The 18,555-nt window shown below is 38.1% G+C and overlaps 4 protein-coding genes across 12 annotated transcripts in view; 2 read left to right on the forward strand and 2 right to left on the reverse strand.

Moving 5' to 3' along the window:
* The window catches only part of extl2 (exostosin-like glycosyltransferase 2), a 47,107-nt gene extending 42,727 nt beyond the window's left edge, over window positions 1-4,380 (reverse strand). For 2 of the 3 annotated variants that reach the window (XM_087239590.1, XM_087239589.1), the window contains exons 1-2: window positions 4,335-4,380; window positions 2,024-2,451 (exon numbers count right to left, since the gene is read on the reverse strand). In XM_087239590.1, coding sequence (XP_087095716.1) covers window positions 2,024-2,451; window positions 4,335-4,339 — 433 coding nt within the window. In that variant the 5' untranslated portion in view covers window positions 4,340-4,380. 3 annotated transcript variants of the gene reach the window in all.
* The window catches only part of LOC147846195 (uncharacterized), a 1,020,765-nt gene that overhangs the window by 854,643 nt on the left and 147,567 nt on the right, over window positions 1-18,555 (reverse strand). The gene's annotated exons all lie outside the window — the stretch shown is intronic.
* The window catches only part of apoltp (apolipoprotein lipid transfer particle homolog), a 597,023-nt gene that overhangs the window by 310,211 nt on the left and 268,257 nt on the right, over window positions 1-18,555 (forward strand). The window lies entirely within an intron of this gene.
* Window positions 4,950-18,555, forward strand: part of zgc:110366 — a 16,182-nt gene continuing 2,576 nt past the window's right edge. The window contains exons 1-7 of one of the 4 annotated variants that reach the window (NM_001017779.2): window positions 4,950-5,071; window positions 6,986-7,234; window positions 9,260-9,361; window positions 9,444-9,535; window positions 10,580-10,762; window positions 13,843-13,902; window positions 15,602-15,726. In NM_001017779.2, coding sequence (NP_001017779.2) covers window positions 4,984-5,071; window positions 6,986-7,234; window positions 9,260-9,361; window positions 9,444-9,535; window positions 10,580-10,762; window positions 13,843-13,902; window positions 15,602-15,697 — 870 coding nt within the window. In that variant the 5' untranslated portion in view covers window positions 4,950-4,983 and the 3' untranslated portion in view covers window positions 15,698-15,726. Of the gene's footprint in view, window positions 5,103-6,985; window positions 7,235-9,259; window positions 9,362-9,443; window positions 9,536-10,579; window positions 10,763-13,842; window positions 13,903-15,601; window positions 15,727-18,555 lie in introns of all 4 variants that reach the window. The other 3 variants (XM_087239416.1, NM_001291346.1, XM_087239415.1) reach the window with 3 other exon arrangements.

Raw genomic sequence — 18,555 nt, forward strand, 5'->3', positions numbered from 1 at the left:
ATTCTACAATGAGTATGCATTTCATTTCAGAATTATAACAATTATTTCAAATATTTATAATAAATAGAGAGAGATATAGAGGGATGGATGGATGGGTAAATAAACAGATGAAATGATGGATGGATGGATGGATGGATGGATGGATGGATAAATAAAAAGATGAAAGGATGGATAGATGGATGGATGGAATAAAAAAGAGAGATGGATAATTGGATGAAATAATAGATATGGATGGATGGATAGATGGATGGAAGGAAGGACAGACAGATTAAATGATGGATGGATGAGTAATAAATAGAAATAGAGATATAAAAGGTCGGATGGATAGATGGAATAATATATAGAGATATGGAAAGAAGGATGAAATAATAAATAGAGATATAGAGGTATGGATGAATGGATGAGTAAATGAACAAATGGATGGATGGATTGAATAATAGATATAGATGGGTGGAAGGATGAAATAAAGAGATATGGATGGATGATAGATGAAATGATAAAAAGAGATATGGATTGATAGATTGATGGATGGATGGATGGATGGATGGATGGATGGAGGAAAGGATAGACAGATAAAATGATGGATGGATGGATTTAGAGAGAGAGAGAGATTTAATTTTATTGCCATTTCAGCTTCTATGGCTATATCATGGCAAAAAGAAAATAGATCAAGTAAAAATATTCTAACAATTAAAAGTCATCAACAGCAATAAATAATGTACAAGGTAAAATATATAAATAATAATAATAATGATAATATATAAGATAAAAATCTAAAACAGTTTTTTAAGATTTCCTTTTGATAAAAATTCTATAACTTTAGATGGATTCACGTTTAAAAATATTTCCTTTAAAGTCTCTCCAGATAAATATTGTTTTCTGATAACATTAAAAATGGGGCATTCCACAAGAATATGTTTAACTTGGATGGATTTATGAATGGATGAATAATAAATAGAGATAGAGATATAATGGGACGGAAGGATAGATGAAATAATAAATAGATGGAAGGATAGATAGACATGTGAAATGATGGATGGAATAATAAATAGATGGAGGGATGGATGGAAAAAGGGGTAGACAGACAGGTGAAATGATGGATGGATGGAATAATAAATAGATGGGAGGGATGGATGGAAGAAAGGATAGATAAGACAGGTAAATTGATGGATGAATGGAATAATAAATAGATGGAGGGATGGGTGGAAGAAAGAATAGATAGACAGGTGAAATGATGTATGGAAGGATGAAATGATAATAGAGAGATGGATGGAAGGATGAAATAAATAGATATAGAGAGATGAAGGACAAACAAATGAAATGATGGATGGATGGACAGGTGAAATGATGGATGGATGAAATGATAAATAAATGGATGGATGGAAGAAAGGATAGATAGACAGGTGAAATGATGGATGGATGGAATAATAAATAGATGGAGGGATGGATGGAAGAAAGGATAGATAGACAGGTGAAATGATGGACGGAAGGAAGAAATGCTAAGTAGAGATATAGAGGGATGGATGGAAGGATGAAATAAACAGATATAGAGAGATGGATGGACAGACAGACGAAATTATAGATGGAGGGATGGATGGAAGGAAGGATAGATAGACAGGTAAAATGATGGATGGATGGATGAAATAAATGGATGGATGGATGGATGGATGAAATAAATAGATGGAAGGATGGATGGATGGATGAATGAATGAATGGATAAATGGAAGGGAAGATAGACAAATAAAATGATGGATGGATGGATGGATGAAATAATAAACAGAGATATAGAGGGATGTATTTCTGGAAGGATGGAGAGACAGATGACATCATGGATTGATGGATGAATGGATGAATTAAATAATAAACAGAGATATGGATGGATTGATGGATTGATGATGGATGAATGAATGGATGGATGAAATAATAAACAGAGACAGAGATATGGATGGGTGAGATATTGTGGTCACTTTTATGTCTTAAATGACAAAATCAATGCTGCTGTACCCAATCGTCCCGTACCTACCATCAGTCTTGACATCGGGGTGCATCATCAGTCGGTTGCGCATTCTGTTGACTCTCTGCTCCCTGAAGAGGACGGGCACAGGATGAGGGCCAAGCTCGTCCCACAGCCTCCTGGGTGGCGTTTCTCCTGGGTTGTTCCACACTATAATGATGCACTGCAGGTGAGGAACTGCCTGGTAATGGTTGAGGAGCCTCAGGAGAACATCGGTGCGGTTGTAGGTCTGCATAATTATAGTAAAGCTCTCCTCTGGGTCCGCCAGGGTTCGTGAGGTGTTGGAGCTTCGTCGGAGCTCTCGGAGAATATTGATGTCTTCATTGTTGGGCAGTAAAAAGGTCAGAGAGACTCCAGCCAGAAGCAGCAGCAGGATAAACCCGATGACGACGTGTGTTCGCACGCGGCCCAATGACCTGCAACAGCACAAGTGAACCCTGATGGCGACAAGAGGATTAAACAAATGCTTCACTCAACTTCATTGTGCTGCAAACCTTTATTTGGTGGAACACAAAGAGCAAATTGAAATCATTTGTCTATAAGAAATAATGTTTGTAGCTTTTACAAAGACTAATTGAAGAGTTCAGATGCAAAACCCTCTAAATCCATCAGACCTCTTTTCTTGTAAATGAGCATTTTCTATAAGCTATGAGCTATAATCTGGTGAACATCGCAATATATAATAGCAGAAAAACTAAATATAGCATTGCCTTTTTAAACCATCTCAAATTATCTATCATATATTCAGTACATCCCATTTTATAAATGCTGTTCTTTTAAACTTCTGGTTTATTAAAGAACCTAAACAAAACTTCTTTGCACGAACAAAATTGATATAGATAAAATGAAGATACTTGAAAACATCCTTATGACTAGGGATGCGATGATTAACCAGCTTCACTATTAACCACGATTTAATTCGTCACAGTTAATTAATCGTGAAGGCTTCTCAACACCGCGTTTCTGCACGAAACAAAACTGCAGCAACTAAACAAAGTTATGCCAGCTGTGCACTAGTTTGTACACCAAGACTAATAACTGCACACATTGGACTGACTATGACTGGGGCTATTAACTAAGGCACGCTCGTGCAAGTTCGTTATTTCCAATGGAGGGATGCGCACACGACGCAACACGCTCACAATTTTCAGGCGCACCTATTTGAGATGATAGGGCTTTTGTGACCACGGGAATTGCAAACGGCTAAAGTTTGAGGAAGAAGCAATGGAAAGTATACAGATTTGCAAACTCACTTAAAGTTACAAATAATGGCGCCGAATGCCAGACGAGATCAACCGAGTGTTTTCGGAGAGAGTGCTGTAAGACTCGAACCTGTTTCACACCGCAAGCGTGAGCAGAGCGTGTGTTTTTATTGGCGTCCATGTTAACAGATTTCATACTGCACGCAGAAGCAGTGCGTCAGCATGAGGCGTGAGCGTCGTTGAAGCAGCAGTGGGGTGATAGTTTCGCCGCTGGGTCTATTTTTGCTGGTGCATTGATAATGACCAAAAACACATTGAATGAGCAATTTTACCCAAAATGCATCAATGATATCCACTGATTTTTATATATTCAATTAAATGAACTTGAACGATTAGAACGGCAACAAAAATTTAGTTGGGCTCGAACTACAAAATGAAATTTAAAACAATTTTAAACTAGTGAGGTTTTGAAATCAATGAATGCAAATAATCGAGATAACTGTGAAACCGTGATTTTTTTCTCAGACTATAATCGTACAACCAACATTTATAATCACTGCATCCCTACTTTTAAATAAATCACGCCTTAAAATATTTTCAAACAGGTATTTCAGATTGTAAAGACTTTTCACAACTTTGATGTTCTTCTGTTTTTTTTTTCTGCTGATTTATGCATAGTTTTAGAATATAAGATCTCTTTCTCTATAAATGCATAACTCCAAACGTACATGTTCCATAGAGCAAATTTACTGTCATTTCAGCTAAACATGTTTATACTTTCTCTACTTTAAAAAAAAGTTTTATTCTGAAAGTTTCTGATGCATTAATAGTTGTTTAATGACTCAATCAAAACTATAAATAGAGCAAATGCAAGGCACAGGGAATGATTGTGATTCCATTATAACTAAGATGCCTTTCTTCTAACTGCCACCACAACTTTTTTGTGTGACTGTTAGCTTTAGATTGCTCTTTGTAAGAAAAAAAAAACATTGTCAAAAAGGCTGGAAAACACTGCATGTGTCGAGTTAACGCGCGTAGTTTTGCAAATGACGTCGTCAGATCTATGGACTTAAATATGACTACAATAATTTTTTCAAACAGGACAAATCAACTTGTACCTCATGGTATTCCCATCATACGAAACTCCAGTCCAGAAGGAAGTTTACTTGCTCCCACGCATGCGCAATAAATTCTTAGGTGGACAGCTGTTTGAATCTATTCCCTGAGTCGACTCATTCCAATGAACCGACTCAACGCCCGTAAGTCATTCCATTTAATGGTCGAGGGTAGAGAGGAATGTTGGTGGTAAACTTTGCTCTTTATAATAAAATGTGTAAGCGATGAAAGCGTTACACTACATTAATATTCACTAAATAACAGACATGTTTAGCTAACGATTTGAATCCTAATGTGATTTGCATCTACAAAAATAATTCAGCTCTCGTACGCCATATGAGAAACTGGACTTGTCGGTTCACTGACTCGAGGAGTCAATCCTGTCCAAATGATTCCTTTAAACATTGGTTCAGTAGGTTTTGCTTTTAGAAACGCGTTCAGTTTGTTCAATCAAAATATTCGTCTAAAAGCGATTTATTAAATTCAAGTGATAGATTTAATGCAGATTTCGTGCTTTATGGTTTGTATATCCTCATATCGTTGAAAAACATTGTGCCTGCTATTGAATGTTCGTTCCTGCAGAGAGCGCTAGTGAGTTGCATAACTGATATGGTTTTGTTAGAACTCAGCCGGCGAGCTGCAGAGTAAAATATGGTGACAAAACCCACTAGCTGCACTGCGCTGTCCTGTCCAGCGGTACCACTACACAATGGACTGAACATTCCCATTCTGGGTTTGGGTGAGAACAAACTTATGTGTGGAATATGCATGTAAGTTAGCCATAACGTTAGAGCTATGATGTTTATACTGCTTCTTACTGAACACAGGCACGAATAGAGCTATTCTAGTTACGTTGTACTTTCTGCTTGCTGCTATTTGTATGGCTCAGAAACAATATGATAATACAATATAATAAACAATACAATATAATAAACAATATAATAATAAGTCGACTTAAACACGCTGTTTGATTGACTCGCGAGTCTTTTACAGGCTTTTGTCACATGCTTTGACAACGTTAGTGTTTGGTAACATTCCGATGGCTGTGTATGGCAAGCCCAGTTAACATTTATTTATTTATTTATTTTTTTTTTACTGTAAAGAACGTACAGAAAAATAAATAAATGCCAGGGGGTAGTACAGTCAGGTGTGAAAATAATAGTTACAGAGTAACAAATATCTTGTGAACTTTACACAATGAAATAGTTTTATGAGGTTTAGGATTGTGTGAAATAATAAGAGTGTCCGAGTAAGATTTAAGGTCCTTGCAGAAAACAGGGAAGTACGGCTTGACATCTTGAAACTTACATTTATGTAAGTAGAATTTAGCAAGCAAAATAAATAAATTAATCAAATAATATTTGTCTTTGTCTTCTTTAGGAAAGTTATGACATCCAAATAAAATATCCTTATACAACAAAGATAAACTTTGAGAGGAAAAGGTGTGTACAAAAAAACAGAAATCCTTCCAAAATAAATTAGCATAAGTACACTCCCAAAACATATGGGACACAGATTCATCTTCAGTGCCACAGAAGGAACATGAAGTATCAATATTTGGATACATCTTTTTAATGTAAAGTTTAACAGGGTAAAATAAGTGCAGCAATTTGTAAGAGACATCTCTTACTTTATTGGTTATTAAGTATTTGCATGATAATGTCCACACTTTTTTTCCATGGGATATTCTCATATAAGCCATTCCAGTGGTACACTATATATGGAAGAGAAGTAAGCTCTGCCTAAAACAACTGTCAAATTCTTTTGTTCCGACCAGAGGGAGAAGATATAAAACAAATTTTTCCAATCATTGTATCAAAAGGATGAACTATTGACAAAGAACTCTGGGATCTGGCAGAGTTCTTGAGAAGAGATATGGCTCCACGGGGAATAGCATCCATTATTATGGAAAACTCACGAGGAGTGACAGGGATATTGTATTTATTTAGAAATTCTGAATAAGAATACAAGTAACCATCAGAATTGCCCAGTTCACATATAATCTATCAAATGTAGCTAATCTTTACTAGAAGCCTACTCTAATAAATAAGGACTAGTACGCAATGAAATACTAGTAACGTGTAATAACTAAACAGATGGTACGAGTATTAAAAAAAATCATGTCCTTAATACCTATAATGACATACTATAAGTAGAAAATGATTTCCCAGAGATGGCTTGCGGCTGGAAGGGCATCCGCTGCGTAAAAACGTGCTGGATAAGTTGGCGGTTCATTCCGCTGTGGCGACCCCGGATTAATAAAGGGACTAAGCTGACAAAAAATGAAATGAAATGAATGAAGTAGAAAATGAGTAGTTGAAATCTTAACAGATCCTTGTAGAAGTCAGTAACAAATATTTAAGAATATCTTAAATAGATATCTATCTTCCTTTTTAAGATTAATAGGAGTATCTGCCAGATAAAGTACTTCAAATGAACTAGGAATATGAAGATCTAGAAAAATATCATTGATGGCGGAGTGCACCATTTCCTAAAAACTATCAATTCTTGAGCACTGCCAGAATATATCCAACAAGGATGAGTAGTCCCCGATTGTAATGATGTAATTTTTGGTGTAATACAATTTTTTTTTGCCTTTTCTTATTGTCTCATCACTCGTATATTTGAATTGCTGTCCTCTCGCATTCCTCAGGTACATCTCATTATGGAGGCTACAGTCATGAAGCAGTGCTTTATGCTCTACAGGAGTGTGGCATAAGGCACATCGACACAGCTAAGCGCTATGGTTGTGAGGAGGCTCTGGGAAAAGCAGTGACTGAGAGTGGAGTACAGCGGGAGGAACTCTGGATCACCACCAAACTATGGCCTGGAGATTACGGCTATCAGAGCACCAAACAAGCCTGTCGGGATTCATGTGCCAGGCTGGGGGTAGATTATTTAGGTAAAAAATGTCACAATCTTAAGCATTAGTAAAAAGAAAAATGTCTTATTTGTTTTATTTTGGTTAGAATAAAAGCAGTTTAAAATTTTTTTTAAACCATTTTAAGGTCAATTTTATTATATATTTTTAATTGTCTCCAGAATAAACCATAGTTTTTTTTTTTTAAGATTTATTTTTGGCCTTTTTGCCTTTATTAGACAGGACAGTAATTAGACAGGAAGTGAAGTGGGAGAGAGAGAGGGGGTTAGGGTTGGGAAATGTCCTTGAGCCGGGATTTGAACTCGGGGCGCCCCCATGACCAAGTTCAAGTTCCAAGTTCAGACTTGGAAGAACGAACTCATAAGGATGCGAGGACACAAGTCGGGTACTTGTACTTTGTAACGTCACTTACCTCACCATGGATTCATCGGTATCACTGTACATTAACAATAAAATTATTTAATTATATACAGCAAGGCCTTATAATTATTATTATATTGATATTATAAATCTACATTTTTGATTTAAGACAATGTAAACAAGGCGAGGCAGTGGTGCAGTAGGTAGTGCTGTCGCCTCACAGCAAGAAGGTCGCTGGGTCGTTGGTTTGAACCTCGGCTCAGTTGGCGTTATTGTGTGGAGTTTGCATGTTCTCCCTGCCTTTGCGTGGGTTTCCTCCGGGTGCTCCGGTTTCCCCCACAGTCCAAAGACATGTGGTACAGGTGAATTGGGTAGGCTAAATTGTTCATAGTGAATGTGTGTGTGGATGTTTCCCGGGTTGCGGCTGGAAGGGCATTTGCTGCGTAAAAACCTGCTGGATAAGTTGGCGGTTCATTCCGCTGTGGCGACCCCGGATTAATAAAGTGACTAAGCCGACAAGAAAATGAATGAATGAATGAAAAAGTAAACAAATCACTATAAATGAAGTGAAATAAATTATTAAACGCAGACTTCCAGTCTTTGAATATTAGATTTAATAAACTACAATGAACATTATACAAGTATAAAGTACAAGACGTACACAATAAGAAATCAAGATAACGTTAAGCAATTTGGTAAACAAAGACAAACCTCGTACAACATGGTAACTTAATTAAAGACAATTATAAAGGTAACAAAATAACACACCTGATAACATAAAAATTGATTTATAAGACCAAAAACTGTTGATTAGATATGCACAAAATGTATTAAATATCAATAAATATCATGTATTAGCCATAATGGACAGATGCAATCCAGCGGCACATTCGTGATGGATTGGCTGATGTAAAGCTGCTCTCACCTGGGGAGGTGATGAGGAAGCTCCCGCTAACAGGCTTGGGGGCAGAGTCTGCATAAGCTGAGGCACATCGCCAAAGACGTGCTGTCTTTATAAATAAACTGCAGATTCGAGTTTAAAACAACTACATTCTCACTTGAAAAACTCTTAAAACTTTCATTTGTAACACAACAGGGGAGTATTTTTAAAACCGTGCAGGTTTTCTCCTCCGCCATTAGCTTTCGCAGGGTACGCTGCAATGCATTCTAGGATACTTGTGCTTTGGAAGTTCGCACAAGTCACCTCTCGAAGCATCCTTGGCAAAAAGGGCGGAGCAAATACACATCTGGGAATTTCATCTGTACATGGCAAGATGTGAACTTTAAATTGGAACAGGTCTTCGGCGACAGTTGATGACGTTTAACGAGGACACAAGTACAGACAATAACGCATATTGAAAAACCGCCATTGTTATGCACCAAGCTGCCTAATTACCCCAACTTGCCTAATTAACCTAGTTAGGCTCTTAAATGCCACTTAAAGCTAAAACTATTTGAAAAATATCTTGTAAAATATTATTCACTGTCATCATGGCAAAGATAAAAGAAATCAGTTATTAGAAATGAGTTATTAAAACTATTATGTGTAGAAATGTGTTGAAAATAATCTCTCCGTCAAACAGAAAAATGCGAAAAATATACAGACGGCTAAAAATACAGCGTTTTTTCAGCATTTCATTGTAATCATGTCTTTGTAATTGCTTCTGAATCATCTTCTTTTGCTAGACCTGTACCTGATGCACTGGCCGGACTCCATGGTTCCTGGTCGCTCCAGTCAAGAGGTTCGACTGGAGACTTGGAGAGCTCTGGAGGAGCTTTATGATGAAGGTTCTGCTCTTTTACGCTCAATTTTCTGTTTTGAAATGATCGCAGGTAAAGTTTGTATATAAAGTCCCTTCACGTTGTGCAGGTTTGTGTCGTGCCATCGGAGTGAGTAACTTTCTGATCCCTCACCTGAACGAGTTAAAGGATTGCGGTGGAATCGTGCCTCATGTTAACCAGGTGTGATTGAATTCTTTTGTCATTTAACATTAAACAAATACAATAAGTCAGTGTGTTCTCCCCGTGTTGGCGTGTGTTTCCTCCCAGTGCTCCGATTTCCCCCACAGTACAAAGATATGCGCTATAGGCGAGTGGTGTGAGCTAAATTGTTTGTAGTGTATGTGAGTGAATGAGAGTGTAGGGGTGTTTCCCACTGATGGGTTGCAGCTGGAAGGGCATCTGCGGTGTAAAACATATGCTGGATTAGTTGGCGGTTCATGCCGCTGTGGCAACCTTTGATTAATAAAAGGTTGAAAATAAAATAAATGAATAAGTCATTCATTCATTCGTTTACTTGTCGGCTTAGTCCCTTTATTAATCCGGGGTCGCCACAGCGGAATGAACCGCCAACTTATCCAGCACATTTTTACGCAGCGAATGCCCTTCCAGCCGCAACCCATGTCTGGAAAACATTCACACATACACACACTCATACACTACGGACAATTTAGCCTACCCAATTCACCTGTACCGCATGTCTTTGGACTGTGGGGGAAACCGGAGCACCCGAAGGAAACCCACGCAAACGCAGTGAGAACATGCAAACTCCACACATAAATGCCAACTGACCCAGCCGTTGCTCGAACCAGCAACCTTCTTGCTGTGAGACAACATCACTACCTACTGCGCCACTGCGTCGCCATGAATAAGTCAGTGTTTCCCAACCCTGTTCCTAAAGGCACACCAACAGTCCACATTTTCAACCTCTCCCCAATCAAACACACCTGAATCAACTCAGAAAGAGAGAAGAGACTCCAAAACCTGAAGTGAATGAATCATATAAGGGAGACATCCAAACTGTTGGTGTGCCTCAAGGAACAGGGTATGGAAAACACTGCAATAAGTCATGCATAAACCACATCTTGTATCAAATATATCCAAAACAACTTTATTTCATTAATACACACACACACACATGGAGATGGACTGCTGTAATGTTTGCTGTAATTGACGCTGTTTTTATTTCAGTTTGGTTGTGTTTCACTGTGTTGGCTGCACTTGCAGGTGGAGTTTCATCCTTTCCAGCAGCCAATGAAGCTGGTTGAACATTGCCGGAAGGAGAACATTGTTTTCGAAGGCTACTGTCCTCTGGCCAAAGGTCAAGCTCTCACTCACCCACACATCCTGGAGCTCGCCAAGAAATACGGCCGCAGCGCTTCACAAATCTGCATCCGCTGGAGTATTCAGGTGCCGGTTCCGCTTACATTACATGCTTTCCAGCTCTTTAAAGAGATTGTTTAGCCATTGATATCATTTCAAACTTGAATAAATTACTATACATCATCTGCACCCACTGGAAAGAAATTAAATATTGTGTGGTGATGGAAATGACAGTGGTGGACAATTTCAACAGTTTATTGTGAAAAAAATGACCAATTGTTTCAGCGTTTAGCTTTGAATTAATACCAGCCTTTCACGTATACAAAACACTCTTATTCACCTTCATTTTGTTTGGTTTTTAAAAACATCTTTGAAGGTACAGCATGTTTGGAAATGACGTAGAATAAATGTATTTCCTTATCAAGCAATATTTACCTTAATTTCTCTTCTAGTGTTGTTGATAAAAATGTAAATTCCCTCCATCATGAACACGTTCTCAGATGGCACTTTTTTTTTGTACAATATATTTATTACTTTTTTCAATTTGCATATCACAACAGATGACACAATTACAGAACAATAATCATGAAGGCACAGCAAACTTTTTACCCCCCATTCTTCCTCCCAACAACCCATTCCCTTAAAAATAAATAAATAAAATAATAATAAATAAGTAAATAAATAAAATAAAAATAAATAAACAAATAAATATAATAAAAAAGGGAAAGAGAAAAAAAAAGGGGGGGGGGGGTGTATGTTTAAAGCAGGTAGTCTGTTTAGACCATGATACTTCCCATATTCCTAAGCTTGTTCTAGTTGTAGTAGACTGTCAACATTTACATTGTACTTTAGAAAGTTATTAAAAGGTCTCCAGATATCTTCAAACACATTTTATTTCTTTTTGACAATGTACGTGATCTTTTCCATTGACATATGCAATGCCATTTCTTTAATCCACTTTCCTATTCTAGATTCATTTATATTTTTCCAATTAAGAGCAATAATACGTTTAGCTTGTAAAATGCACGTTTATGAATCTGACCTCTTTGCTTTGTAGGAGAGGGCTGACAGGAAATATACCCATGATAAAAATCTTAGGATCTAATGGTAATTTATTTAATAAAATTTGGTCAATTATTTCAATAACATCTTGCCAAAAGGGTTTCACTTTCACACATTCCCAAATACAGTGATAAGGTGTTCCTCTCACCTCATTGCACTTTATACAGGTATCTAGAATATTATCATTAAACTTGTGCAATATAGCAGGAGTTATGGATGTTCGCATCAGATGGCACTTTTAATTTTCCTAGAAACCACCTAAATAATCTTTCACACAAACTTTTTAAAGCGACATTACAGCGTTGTGATGGAAATGACACTGATACTGTGCGACATTTTGTATAAAAAAATATTGATAATAGCCTCACATTAATAACTATAAAATATTTAAATTATTTCACTTGTGCGTAATTAAGATACATGAATAGATACCAGATAAATATTTTAAAATGTTATTTTCAATGAAGTTTAAAACTCTGGGTGTGCGACAAAGTGAAAACATTGATTTTGACACCTAAAAGGAGGTTTAATAATATGAAATAAATATTATAGAAAGCTAGTATTTTTTTTAAAGTAGGTTTTATTATTAGTTTGACAAAGAAAGAGAAATTTGAACAAAATTATATAGATTTTTGGATATATGATCCAAAGTAGTTGAAGAATGACCCATATATGTATACAAGGCAGGCACATGCACATGTTCTTATTACCTGTTTACCAAGATAGCTTATTACAAATGCAAAACTATTACATTTTCAAGCAGTTTCAAGCTCTTTAACCTGAAATCTAAGCAGTTTTAGTTTTTACATTTACAGTAGATTCAAATTTAGGCACTTTTAAGCATTTCCAGCACCCGTAAGAGCCCACATTCATGGATTAAAAACTAGTTTCAACAGCATGTTCTGCAAAAAGTAGAGAAACACTGAACAATTAGACATGAGCATTCAAAAGTCATACATTACCTGACAAAGGTCTTGTCGCCTTATCCATGTTTTAGGTAGAACAAATAATAACTTGATTTTCAGTTGATCATTTGTTATCAGAAGTGGCTTATATGAAAGGCAAAGGCCTCTAGCTTACACTTATTTTACCAAAATACATTTAAACAGAAAGAAATAATAAATAAGAAATAATGTACAGTATAGAATATAAAGTCATGCTGCAGTGGAAAATAAAATAATATTGTGCATGACTCCCATGAGCTTGGAGGACTGCATCCATACATCTCTGCAATGACCAAATCAATTATTAATAAAGTCATCTGGAATGGCAAAAAAGCGTTCTTGCAGGACTCCCAGAGTTCATCAAGCTTCTTTAGATTCATTTTTAGTGCCTCCTCCCTTATCTTACCCAGACATGCTCAATAATGTTCGTCTCTGGTGACTGGGCTGGCCAATCCTGGAGCACCTTGAACTTTGCTTTCAGGAACTTTGACGTGAAGGCTGAAGTATGAGAAGGAGCGCTGAAGAATTTGACCTCTCCTGTGGTTTGTAATGTAACGGGCAGCACAAATGTCTTGATCCCTCACACACCCCCATACTGAATGTAACCCCAAACCATGATTATTCCTTCTCCAAACTTTTGTCAGGTAGTCTAGAGAAGGTCAAATGAAGTTAATCTGTGAAGGTTGTTGTGCATTTTGGGGGATGCTGAAATTTCACCTTAAAGCTGAATATTCATAACGTTTTGTGAGTATTGAATATTGAAAAATGGAAACTAACATTTTAAGCAATAAACAAGCTAATTATTGTCCAAGGCACTCAAAAAGTAAGTGAAATTAACATGGCTATTATTATAAAAATAGCACTATTGTGATATTCCATCACTTGGACTTAAAATATGTCATTAAATCTCAACATTTTAAAATGACAAGACTTATCAGAACTTTTATGACCTGTTGGAACCCTTTCATGTCCATAAATGTATAGTTAAAAATAGTTTCATAATATTAGGAAAAATTTTATATTAATGTATGCAATATATGATAGTCTTATCTCCCATTTTGATTAGTTGTTCTTTCTTTTCCAGTGTGTCATGTGTCGGATATAATTCAGAAGCAGCGGTTAGAACGGTTTTCATTAATCTGCTTCTACATTTAATTTCAGAATGGAGTTGTCACAATCCCAAAGTCCACCAAACCAGACAGGATCTATGAAAACTGCCAAGTAAGTTCTAAGTTGTGTCATCTTAAAGCTGTGGTTTTTCAGCAAAAGCAAAGTGCACAAGATTATGTTATGCTACAATAGTGTGTCGTCAAACTTAGCATAGTTCATCCAAAAATTACAAATTTCTCATCATAACTCACTCAAGTGGTTCTAAACTTTTATGAATTTCTTTCTTCTCTTGAACACAAAACGAGATACTCCAAAGAATTGGAAAAAAACAGACACTAGCCCCTTTCACACATACAGACCTTTCCGGAGAATTATTTCTCTGGCGGAATCTGGGCGCTGCTGTTGCAATGGAATGTTCTTTTGAGTGTCGCCTCTTGGTGATTCTAAGCTCTTTGGTCCCATTTATGAATTCTCTCACGGGGCATTATGGGATAAGGCAGTGTGCATGGAATGCGCACTTCAGAAACTTGCCGGATGTAGTAAGTCATCCGGGTACTTCTCGCATACTGATTTTCGAATTCGGTGAATTCAAACATACTGCTCGGCTCGCGTAGTGTATAGTTTGGAAGTATGCTGTTTCGGACGCAGCCATATTATGTACATCTCGACAGGCAAAAGTGTTTCTGTTTATGTTTTCATCCAAGTTGTTCACAATACTTGTCCATCCACAGAGTTTGTAATGGAGTCAAATGTTTACAAATACAAGCGCAGCCGTTTAGAGCTCATTTCTACAAATACAAGCGCAGCCGTTTAGAGCTCATTTCTACAAATACAAGCGCAGCCGTTTAGAGCTCATTTCTGGTTGATGATGTCAGAATTTACCGGTATTTTGGAATGGATGTGTGAATTTTCCGGAAAAATTCCGTAACGTCCTCGCCTGTGTGAATAGAGCTTTTTTAAATGTACTGGTAAAGTCGTTTCGCACATTTTCCGGATATTTACCGGTATCACTGTGTTAAAAGGGGCTATTGGCTGTTTTCCAACATTGTTATATTTTCCTTTGTGTTCATTAGAAGAAAGAAACTCAATCAGGTTTGAAGCAAGTTGAGGGAAAGTAAACAATGATAGAATTTCCATTTTTGGGTAAAGCATCCTGAAATAAACTACATAATATTAGCTGAAATAAGAGGTTTTTAGTAGTTTTTTTCCCTACAATCCAACCAAGCAGGCACAAGACATCAACATGACATCAGATTGATGTTGTAGCCCAATGTCGGGGGACGTTGCATTTTGTTTGGAAATGAAAATCGGGTTAATGTCAGAACCCACGTCAATGTCCAACCTAAAATCAACCAAATATCAACTAATGATGTTACAGCTTGACGTTGTGTGGACGTTACCACCATGGTGTATATCAGATGTTGGATTTTGGTTGCCATACCTGATGAATAAATGTCAGTATTTGACGTCAATTCGACGTTGGTTTAAGATGTTGGGTCGATGTTGTATTTTGGTCACTTTCTAACACAACCTAAAATCAACCAAATATCAACGTCATTTGACATCATTATTGGATGTCCTTAGACGCTTGCTAGACGTTGAATTGTGGTTACCTGAACTAAATTTAACCTTATATTGATGTGTTACGGCATTGTGTGCCTACAATTAGCAGAGACGGCTACAGTCCACTAAACTGAGAATATATTGACTATTTATTCTTAGCTGATTTCGACTCACCTATTTCTAGTTTGTACTTGATCATAGTTGCATCATCCTTTTGAAATCAAACTCATAATGCTGTGCCGCTCAGGTGTTTGGGTTCAGGTTGGAGGATTCAGAAATGGCTGCCCTGAGTACGTTGCATGATGGGAGACATGTAAGCTGGGACCCAACTCATGTGGAATGACCAAGTCTCCTTGAAAAGCAGCTCTTCAGGTGAGCTTGGAAAACAATACAGCCTTTTTGTGCTGGAGGAATGTTTTCGCAGTTCCTAGAATTATTAGAGGATCTACCCATGCTGGATTTAGTTCTCATCTGAGAAATTCACCCAAAAATGTAAATTCTATTATTAATTACCCTCAAGTCATTTTAAACTGAGACCTTCGTTCATCTTTGGAACACAAATCAAGTTATGTTAGATCAAATCCGAGAGCTTCCTCATCCTCCTTAGACAGAAAAGATCCTGACTCATTCAATGTTCAGAAAAATGCCTCCCCAAAAATCCTCAAAACAGACTACATGGTTCAATCAGAAAACTATCAAGCTACGAGAATACTTTTGTGCTCACATAACAAACTTTATTGAACATTTTCTTCTCCTCAGTGTCAGTATAGGGTGCACGTTTACCAGAGCAGTGTGCTCTTTAAAGGTCCAGTGAAGTGCTTTGAAATGAGCATTATTTTATTCGATGTTTGATGTAATCTCAACTGAAAAATAAAGAAAGGGCGGGACATAATGTAGCCCCACCCCTTTAAAAAACAACCAATAGCGTGTTTTTAACGTTTTCACAGCTTTGCCAGTCAAGCCTGGTTTATACTTCTGCGTCAAGTGACCGGCGTAACCCACGGCGCATGCAATGCGAGTAGCTGTGCATTTATACTTCTGCGCGCTGTCCAAGTGTGCCGCAAGCCTGCGTTTGAGTGAAGGTTTCGGCCGTTAGATCGCCCCCTGGGGGCTGGCTGCAGTACAAGTCATAAAGCCCGCCTCCTCTGTGTTAATGAAGGAGACTTGAGCCCAAATAAAAAAAATTATTACACTTGCAATAAACTGTCCCGAAAGATGGTTCTGGTCGATTAAGGCACTGGTTATTGTGCTGAAATAGGTGCAGATCCTCATTTTTTTAAACAGTTTGTTTTTAGCAGTAATTTAATGCTGGGCGTGTCATCGTGATTGACAGCTGTGATTGACAGTTTCTCAAAGCAGCGCGTCTGAGCTTCGGCAGGAGACTGAAGTGTTATTATTCGATTTCTGTGTTATTTTACCATGACAAAATGAGTTCAGCAGTAAACTATAGTTTCTGACATACATGATCCTGGTGGAACACTGTTTATTCGCTAAGTTCAGGGCTTTTTTCGGGCTTTATTAGTTTGCTGATACACGCCTAGCCACCCAGATAGCAAAATACACTAGGGCCAGTTCCAGCTAGATTTCAGCCGAAGACTTACCCCTCAGAGCTCAGACTGACTACCTCTGCTGGACGTACTCCGGATGCCTGGACTCACTGCCCGAATCCAGCCCGAGTCAATCGAGCCAGATGCGGCGGCCGAGCGAGCCGGCGCTGCCGCATGCGAGCCGTAATCAGCCCGCGACGCCGCGAGTAGGTTATGCGCTGCGGCCTGGAGCTGGCACGATTAAATATATAAAACCCTCATATTTGTTAACGTTATTACATGCATTTGTGTTGATAAGACAGCAAACGCATGCTGATAAGTTCAGGGGGCGTGGTTAATTTTACATAAAGCGTTTGGTTGGAAGCTCGACTCGGCTCATTTTCGCGGCTCCTCCTCTGGCTCCATCAGACAGTCCTTCTGCGCATGTCAAGGCTCCAATTTCAGCAGTCTTTTGCGACAGTTTGTGCCCGTCAAGCAGGCGTTTTGCCCTCAAAGCGTTCAATGGGAAAAGGGGCTGTCGCGTCGTCCATATTTTTTACAGTCATTGGCGCTGTCTCTGTTGGACTGCATTAACACTTCCGAAACGCTAGTTGGCAGTGAGGAGTAAATGTTCCTCTCTGTCGAGTTTCTTCGCTGGTATTTTGCTTTTCCTGAACACTTCCTAAATGTTCAAGTGGCTCAAACTCGCTCATTTTGAGGCAGAAACCGGTGGACGTGCAACAACTTTAACTATGAGGTAAACACAAATCAAAACTTTCCATCCGGAGCTCCTTCACGGGACTCCACACTTGTAAACAACTGCTCCAATTGGTCCCGCCCAGACTCGTCATCGCTACCAAGCCGACCAATCACAGAGCTTGCGCTACACGTCATTGCGACGTGTAGTTATATTTTTTGAGAGGTGCACGTCAGCGAAGCCGACGGCCACGGCGTAGGGCTATGCATCAACGCCATAGCATAAGCGTGCGTTTGACGCAGAAGTATAAATCAGCCTTAAGAGTGGTTTAGCTCAAGCGCATCCAATGAAAAGAAAATGAGAAGCGTCTTGAAAGGGACGGGGCATGTCAGATACTAGACAGCATTTGATTGGTCAAGATTTGATGAGAAACTAAAGTAAGAATCGTTGATCCATTTAGGCGGAATTGAAAACTGCCACTTTGGGTGTTTTTATCAGTTTTATATTTTCTAAACGTGAATTTTGTTACTGTTTTGGAGCACACTAGCTAATAGATATCCTTAAAACTAACATCTACTGTACATTTTAATTTTAATTTCACGAGACATTTAAGTGTGTTGCTTTTGGTCGTGCTGCTGACGTACACCCCCTGTACTCTTGTGCTTTAGTCTCAAATAGAGGAAGTTGCACGCAGGTGTCCTGGGTACACATCAGCGCACGGTGGTCATGAACGCAGACTATAATACAAATCTTAATTTGTGTTCTGAAGATGAATGAAGGTCTTTAACAGGTTTGTAACAACATGATGGTTAGTAATTGTTGACAATTGAAACTTTCGGGTGAACTATCTCCACTTCTGTGTTTTAGTGACAGTAGCAGATGCCAAATATAAGCTAAAAATCTCTTAATTCACAAAAAAGATTTTAGGCTCACTTCAAGTGAATGTGGACTTTGTGAGAACAAGGCTCAGTGTCAATA

This window comes from Danio rerio, chromosome 2, assembly GCF_052040795.2.
Source record: "Danio rerio strain M-AB ecotype USA chromosome 2, GRCz13ab, whole genome shotgun sequence".
Taxonomy (NCBI): Eukaryota; Metazoa; Chordata; class Actinopteri; order Cypriniformes; family Danionidae; genus Danio; species Danio rerio.